At 48.1% G+C, this 8,884-nt stretch overlaps 1 protein-coding gene across 1 annotated transcript; it reads left to right on the forward strand.

The window, feature by feature from the left end:
• The first annotated feature begins 6,860 nt into the window (after nucleotides 1-6,860).
• LOC136353524 (uncharacterized) lies at nucleotides 6,861-7,523 on the forward strand. Its single transcript, XM_066304528.1, has one exon. The coding sequence runs from the start codon at nucleotides 6,861-6,863 to the stop codon at nucleotides 7,521-7,523; it is 663 nt and encodes a 220-aa protein (XP_066160625.1).
• Nucleotides 7,524-8,884: the final 1,361 nt, after the last annotated feature.

Genomic DNA, 8,884 nt, shown 5'->3' on the forward strand with positions numbered 1-8,884 from the left:
ACGCCGAGATCTGCAATTTTTGGAAGTGCTAGCTGGTATAAAGCCAAGAGCATTTTTAAGAGTGGGAGGCAAAGGCATTTTCTAATTTGAAACCACTTTGGATTGCAATCGGAGAGCATACTGGAGTAGCTCTTTCTTTCTTTTTTAAATAGGCTACAAAAATACCCGTGCGTTGCAACAAGTGAAGGCTATTTTAATCTTGTTATTGTTATATGGTTTAGGTAGGATGAAATTTATTGTGTTAAAATCGCTTGGATATATATTTTGTTAGAAAATCATGAGTTACAATTAGGAGTCCGATCGTCTTAAGTTGACATACGAGCTTTTTTTAATGAGATTTCTTATACGATTTCTTTTGTATTTACAAAAGTGAACGAACTTAAAAACGGGCTTAAATACGGATCTGTGTTTCCAAAAGCGAATGAATTTAAAAACTGACTCATAGACGGATGGCGTACCAAAGTACCGGCAAAAATATCTTCAATTTTTATAATAGTAGAGATTAAGCTGATTTATTTTTACCGATCTGTCCTATATAAAAATTTAGTCCATATAATACAATTAATACTTAAGTTATCAAGTCATGATAAAATAAAATATGTTTAGTGATTTTTTTAAATTACTAGAAAAAATGCCCGTGCTTTGCAACAGGTGAAACTATTTTTTCACTGAAATTCACTGTGAGAATTCATTTAGATATATATTTTTCTAAAAAATCATGTTAAGTTAGCATGCGAGTTTTTTTTAAAAGAATTTCTTATACGACTCTTTTTGTATTTTCAAAAGCGAATGAACTTAAAACCCGACTCAAATACGGATATGTATTCCCAAAAGCGAACGAACTTAAAAACCGACTTATATTTGGATGTGTCAGGGTTACGGATAAGATATACCCTCTACCCTTGGATGTACGCTATACGACAATATTGTACATCGGCGCGTGTACGGACATTCTCTGTATACGTTAAGGAAATTCATCTCGAAGTCCACCAATGCAAAGGTTCCTACCCGTATAAGACTGGGTCGTCAATATATCGTGCAGAGTCCGATGTCTCTGAGTCCTACTTGGAGACCACCTGACCTGCGATATAAAAGGGACCCCCCGGGAGGACCTAAGGGATCGAATCTCATAGCCAACACAGTGACCACAACCTACGAAGCCAGAGTTTGCAGGAGCCAAGTCACCGGGTGATCTAGTCGAATCAACTCGACTACGATCTCGTCAGTATCATCGAGTTCTGTTATTTCCTTTGTAATTTGTGGTTCTCTCCATATAATCCCATATCAATTGGATTAGGGCTATTACCTATTAAGGGGCTTGAACCAGTATAATCTTTATCTCTTGTTTCCTTGATGTCATGCTACGTAGATCCTCGTACCAGCGTACCCCAATACCCTCTATATCCGGTCTACGGGTACCCACCGTCGACAGTGGCGTGCCAGGTAGGGGGACTTGGTGCTCAAGATTCTACTACTATGACATCAAGCTTCATCGACAACATCATCAACACCGGCCCCATTCAAGGAGTCCCTACTTCAACAATGCTGTTGTGGACTCAAGTCGGCGAAATCGTCTTCCCGGTTTACACCACGGTACCAATCTCGGCTGATCCATCAATGACCGATCCCATGTCGAAGGATCCTCCCGCTGTAGCGGAGAACGGAACATCGACGTCATACGAGCCCGAGAAGGTTCCTAGTGCGGCCAAACCTTGTCCTTCCGACAAGAACCGCGAGCCGACAAGGACAACTTCCGAGGTAACAAAGTTCTGGTGTCCTATCCACAAGTCCAGGAAGTACAACTTGCAAGCTTGCTGGGTTTTTCTCAACGTACAAGCTGAAATTCGTGCTTGCAAGGAGCATGGAATCCAGCGTACTTCTCTAACTCGTGATGTCTATTGTCCTATTCACAAGACGAAGAATCACGACTTCTTAAGCTGCAAGGTCTTTCTCCGCGCCATGAAAACGACGCTTCCTAAGGTCCAGCAGTCAGGAACCTCCCTTAAGGATACAGACAAGGAACAAGGAGCGACGTTGACCTCGGATCGATTCATTGGAGTAATCGACATCGATCCCCACGAGCCATCAGTCCTACACTTGCTCGAAGACTATGGCTCGTCATCTGACAGTACACCACGCGACGTGTTTGCCATCGATGGGACTAGCACGTCTGCACACGCTAACGCAGAGGCGGAGAACCAGACGGTCACACCGGCCCAACACCTTGGCACCGTCAACGCAATACTGAGAGAAGCTCCCTATGACCCCGTGCTTAACGATGATCTCGCACGATGGACAGAACGACTACGGGAATCGGTAGCTAATCTCAGTAACGCGTTCGAGGAGGCCGCAACCAGAGCACAACCAGAACGACCGACAACTGACGGTGCCGACGGCGAACCACCGGAGCAGCGGACGTCGCCTAGACGAGCTACCCCTCCACCTCGCGGCACCAGCGATCTTTGCGACCATCTGAATGGCCGCCGAGAAGCACGACGCGCGCGAGACAACGAGAATCGTTCCCGACATCGTGTTTCTTCACGACATCGCGAGAACGAAGAGCGAGGAGGCCGCTCGAACGAAGACCAACACCACCATAATCGTCACAACCGCCGCGACCACGACAATCGCGAACAGCGGACACCAGACGATGCTGGTCGAGGCCGTCAACATGACGGTGATGATAATGGGGATCGGCGCCAGGACAACAATGGTGGACGACGACAGAATTCTCGAGAACCTGAACGTCGCCCTCGGAATCGCACACCGGAGCCGAGTGAATCATCGTCATCATCTTCATCTTCGTCATCCGATAGACATCGACGGAGGACACACGATCGCCGACAACCCACCGCCCCCAGCGCCGGGTGTAGAGCTTTCAACCGTTCTCTACGTGATGTTCGATGGCCCAAGAGATTCTGACCCGGAGCAATAGAGAAGTACGATGGGAGCACTGACCCTGAAGAATTCCTCCAGGTCTACTCCACGGTACTATACGCTGCCGGGGCAGACGACAACGCGTTAGCAAACTATTTGCCAACGGCGTTGAAAGGTTCTGCGTGTTTGGTGCTGATGCACCTCCCACCCTACTCGATCTCTTCATGGGCAGATTTGTGGCAGCAGTTCGTCGCTAACTTCCAAGGAACTTACAAGCGCCACGCGATCGAAGACGATTTACACGCGTTAACATAGAATCCGGGTGAATCTTTGAGGGACTATGTTCGGCGCTTTAATGAGTGTAGAAATACGGTCCCCGATATCACCGATACTTCTGTGATTCGCGCTTTCAAAACTGGTGTCAGAGATCGCTATACTACCCAGGAGTTGGCAACAAGGCGAATCACAACTACTCGAAGGTTGTTCGAAGTTGTCGATCGATGCGCCCATGCAGACAACGCACTGAGACGCAAGAACGACAAGCCAAAGGCGAGAGGAGAGAAGAAGCCAGCCAAGGACGCACCCAAATCAAGCAAGAAGAAAAGCGGCAAGAGTAGGAAGAGGAAAGCTCAACCGGAAGTCCTCGCATCTGAATACGAGCGCCCACCCAAACACCCAAACCCACAAGGCAGTGATACGAAGAGAATATGGTGCCCCATACACAAGTCGGACAGACATTCTCTGGAGGAGTGCCTCATCTTCAAAAAGTCGCTGGAAAAGCAACTGGCTTTGGAGAAGGGCAAGCGAGTACGTGTAGTCGAGAAGGCCACTGAGGCAACCACTCAGGACTCAGACTCGGCGTACCTAGATTCCGATCTTCATGTCTCGCACATCTTCGGAGGTTCCACAGCGTACTCTTCAAAGCGAGAATACAAAAAAGTGGAGCGTGAGGTTTGTTCAACATGGTATGGGGTTGTCACGCCCGGAATTTCTATCCAAAATTCCAAACGCTTACATGTGTGTGAACCCTCGTCCAGGAATCAGCCGAGGCACACAATAACAAATTGATAATAGAGTACAAATATTACTCTAATTAATAAGCGAATAAAATGTCATTACAGAGGTAGATAGTTCCTCTCAATCAATAAAGTTCTAGCAGCGGAAATTAAATAAACGGCGCAGACGGCTCCACTCCACAGGCAGCTTGACCAAGGCTACACCTAATCCTCCACACCATCAGCCTCATTGTAGAACTCTTCCTCTGATGAATGATTGCAAGGTGAGTATATGACATACTCAGCAAGCCACGCAGCAAATATGCAAGTGCACAGGATACAAAGGATGGCATAATAGGGTTCCATTTGCAAAAGCAGCATTTAGCAAACATTTGAGAATTTTAACAAAACAGTTAAGTAATTAAACAATATTAATCCAACACTATACAACATACCCTGTTGTATAGGCCCAACCATTCTGAACAACCACCCCGGCTGCACAGTCCTATCTCCAAACCAGGAATGTACCATTCCAAACCAGGAGCTAATCAAATTATTACCAGTTATAGCATCTTTTACTATGATGAGAGGTGTGAGACTAATCACGAAAGACATTGTTAGACCCGCCCATAACCGCGGGCACGGCTATTCGAATAGTTTTACTCTGATCAGAGGTGTACCACTGTACCCACAAGACACAACCCCACATCATGTCACCATGTGCCTCAATACCACCACGGTATCTCGGAAAGGAGTTGTGACAAAACCCCTCGCATAACACAATCCACTGCAGCGCACCTTCCTGGATCATAATCACCCCCTTATAAACAAGGCATGGACTCCCCAGCGACCCCCGTGGGCTTATCTCCGCCACTTCTCAGTCTGGTGCCCCGCAATGAACCATGCTATACAAAAGATAAAGCCGTTGCCCATGCTGGCTTGTGGTTGGCACGATAAATGTTTCACAACCGAAACTCGTGAACCGGTCCTTAATTGTCATGAGCACGACCATCAAAACCATGTGCTCACAACCCACCATTACCAGGTTTTAGTTGGCACATTAATTAATTAACTAATCACGATTGACCATCGTGAACTATCAATAAGCCATCATGAAATAATAGTGAGTCATTAGTTATCCCATAAGTGTACTAATGTTTCTAAGCAAGGCTAAGCAATTATATCTAATATCTAGTTGAACCAATATAAATAAAGCTCAACTAGTCAAATTGTAATAACCCAAGGTATCAAGGAATAAGGTAATCAATGTACAAAAGGGCCATAACAAAGAATAGGTCAATTCCACCCAATGACATTCGAAAATAGATGCAATAGTTGAATAGAAACAATAGCTTTAAATAGGATCAACATGCTCAAAGGGTTGTTTGGGATCTGTGTGACTTGCCTTGCTGGCCTTGGAACTCTTCAAACTCTTCTTCCGCGAAAACGGACTCTCCGGAAACGACGGAATCTAAGCAGAAAAGAGCAAAATCACCAAAACAGCACATAAACAAGCATGAACAGTACATGTGGATATTTTTAATGTGTAGATCTCAATTTTAGAAAAATTTAGAGACTTGAACCAACTAAATCGGAGCTAAGATGAATTAGTTATGATTTTTTAAAGATTAAATCGGATTAAAACACTTAAATCGGTTTAAATTGAATTATGACGCAATAATGAATTATTTTTGAAAAGGAAAAGGGGATTTATTGCGTCAGCGGGCTAGGGTTTGGGTGGACCGGCGCACGGGCGGCGGTTCACACGAACGGACGGCCGAGATTGATCCAATCCAAAACGGACGGCCAAGATCGATCGGTCCACGACCGGCTCACGGGAGAGGATCCCGATGACGTCAACGATGACGTCACCGACGGCGGCGGCGGCTCGGCAGCTGGGTCGGCTCGGGCGGCGCACGCTTGCCGGCGAACGGCGGCGCGAGAACGCAAACGGAAGGCACCGGGACGAAGCGGGCGGCACGGCGAACTCACCGACGACCAAAAGAGCGACGGAGAAGCAACGGACGGCGACGGCGACGAGGAGGAAGCGGCGGCTACCTTCGGGTTGTCGACGGCGACGAAGCTCCGGCGGGTTCCGACGGCTGCGAAGGGGCGGACGAGGACGGCGGCGACTTGGCGATGACGACGGCGGTCTTCCCGAGCGACGGCGACGGCTGGAACGACGGCGGCGCACGGCTGGAGCGGCGGCGGCGAAGGCAAAGCTAGGGCACACGGCGCTAGGGCTACTCCGGCGACGAGAGGCGAAGGCGAGGGCTGCGACGGGTAGAGGAGACACCGGGGGTCCTTTTAAAGGGGCTCAGAGGCGGCGGCGAAGGCCCACGGCGACGGCAACGGCGAAGGAAACCTTCGGCTTGGAGAGAGGGAAAACCGATCCGAATCGAACTCGATTCCAAAGCTTTCCAAAGCGATTTAACCAAAGATTCCAAAGGAGAAAAGGTAGAGGAGATCCCGAGGATCATTTCCCCTCTATTGATTCGGCCGGAGAAGGAAAGGAGCGGCCGGATTTGGAAAGGAAACGGCGGCGGCGCGAAACTAGGGTTTCGGGCGGCGGCGGCCGAAGGTAGACGACGACTGACGGGTGGGCCCCACCTGTCTGCGACAGCGCGCTCGCGCGGGCGGCTGCGGACTGGGCCGGACTGGGCCGAGAGAGAGAACGGTTTTGGGCCGACTTTCGGCCCAAAGCCAAAAGAGACTTTTTAAAACCTTTTTCAATTTAAATTATTCCTTAAATGCAATTCCATTTATTAAAAATACTTTCTTAGCTCAAATAAATCCCAGAAAAATCTAGGAATTATAGAATTAAGCAAAGTATTTAATGAAATTTTATCTGGCCCCTTTTTATATTGGAATTTATTAATTAAACTTAGATTTTCTTTTCAAGACTTTTAAAATTATTTCTAAAAATTCCATTTAAACAACAATTTATATATTTTGAATTTTCAGGGTGTGACAGGGGTTGCACCCAAGATGAAGTGGTCTGAACAGAAGATCGAGTTCTCAGATGAGGACCGCCCCAAGGCTACTGTTATCCCAGGACGATATCCGATCGTGGTTGAACCCACTATTCGGAATAACAAGGTAGTGCGAGTCCTCGTCGATGGCGGCAGCTCCATCAACCTTCTCTTCGCCAGCACCTTGGACGCAATGGGGATTCCACAAAGCGTGTTGACACCTACCGATCAACCCTTCCATGGAATCACTCAGTTTTCGTCCAAGCCATTGGGCAAGATCACGCTTCCTGTGACTTTCCGCCAAGCGAGCAACTTACGAACACAGCAGATAACATTTGATGTTGCTGAGTTTGACACAGCATACAACGCCATCATCGGAAGAACTGCACTCGCGAAGTTCATGGCCGCATCTCACTACGCGTATCAGGTACTCAAGATGCCCGGGCCGAAGGGAACAATCACTATTCAAGGGAACGCAAAGCTGGCGGTCCAATGCGACAAGCGGAGCCTCGACATGGTCGAGCACACGCCCAGCCCACCCGCCACAGCCGAGCCACCCAAGAAAGTGATCAGAACGACTAAGACGTCGAAATCAGACGGCACAATCAAAATCGTTCCACTCTCCAGTGCCAACCCCGACAAGACAGTCAAGATCGGAGCATCACTGAACGAGAAATAGGAACTCGCGCTCATCACCTTCCTCCACGACAATGCAGACATATTCGCTTGGCAGCCGTCCGACATGCCGGGGGTCCCCAGGGAGGTGATTGAGCACAAACTCATGGTGCGACCCGATGCCAAGCCAGTAAAGTAAAAACTGCGGAGATTTGCACCAGATCGAAAACAAGCCATACGAGAAGAGCTCGATAAACTTCTCAAAGCTGGTTTCATCAGAGAGGTACTCCATCCAGAGTGGCTAGCTAACCCAGTCATGGTGCGGAAGGCCAACGGGAAATAGAGGATGTGCATCAACTTCACCGACCTCAACAAGGCGTGCCCCAAGGATCACTTCCCTCTCCCTCGAATAAACCAACTAGTGGACTCAACAGCTGGTTGCGAGCTGTTAAGCTTCCTTGACGCTTACTCCGGCTACCACTAAATCAGCATGGCAAAAGAGGACGAGAAGAAGACAACATTCATCACGCCGTTCGGTGTATTCTGCTATGTTAAAATGCCGTTTGGACTGATAACCGCAGGAAATACCTTCCAGCGTACGATCCAAGGGGCACTTAGCGATCAGCTGGGTAACAATGTTGAGGCCTACGTCGATGACATTGTTGTCAAGACCAAGACAGGTGACTCATTCATTGATGATCTACGGGAAACCTTCGATAACCTCAGACGATATCGCCTCATGCTCAATCCTAAGAAGTGCACGTTCGGGGTACCGTTAGGCAAACTGCTCGGGTTCCTCGTCTCTGGCAGAGGAATAGAAGCAAACCCCGAGAAGATCAATGCAATCGAGAACATGAAGTCGCCCACAAGACTCAAGGAGGTACAGAAGCTAACCAGATGCATGGCGGCACTAAGTAGGTTCGTCGCTAGGATGGGAGAACGAGGACAACATTTCTTCGCTCTGCTAAAAAAGCAAGACAAATTTGTATGGACACAGGCAGCCGAAGAGGCGTTCATCGCACTCAAGCGCTACCTGTCAAATCCCCCTGTACATGTTGCTCCCCAACCTAATGAAGAGTTATTTCTCTATATTGCCGCCACGCCCTACTCTGTGAGTACTGTCATTGTTGTTGAAAGAGAAAAGGTGCAGAGACCAGTCTATTACGTCAGCGAAGCTCTCCACGACGCGAAGACAAGGTACCCACAGATCCAAAAACTGCTCTACACGGTAATCATGACGTCAAGAAAGCTACGCCACTACTTCCAAGCCAACAGGGTCATAGTTATCTCCGCCATCCCTCTTGGCGAAGTCGTGAGAAACAAAGACGTTGTCGTCCGCATTGCGAAATGGGTAGTCGAGCTAAGCCAGTTTGACGTCCACTTTGTACCACGAACAGCCATCAAGTCCCAGGTTCTCGCCGATTT

Source organism: Oryza sativa, chromosome 10, assembly GCF_034140825.1.
Source record: "Oryza sativa Japonica Group chromosome 10, ASM3414082v1".
In the NCBI taxonomy this organism is placed as follows: Eukaryota; Viridiplantae; Streptophyta; class Magnoliopsida; order Poales; family Poaceae; genus Oryza; species Oryza sativa.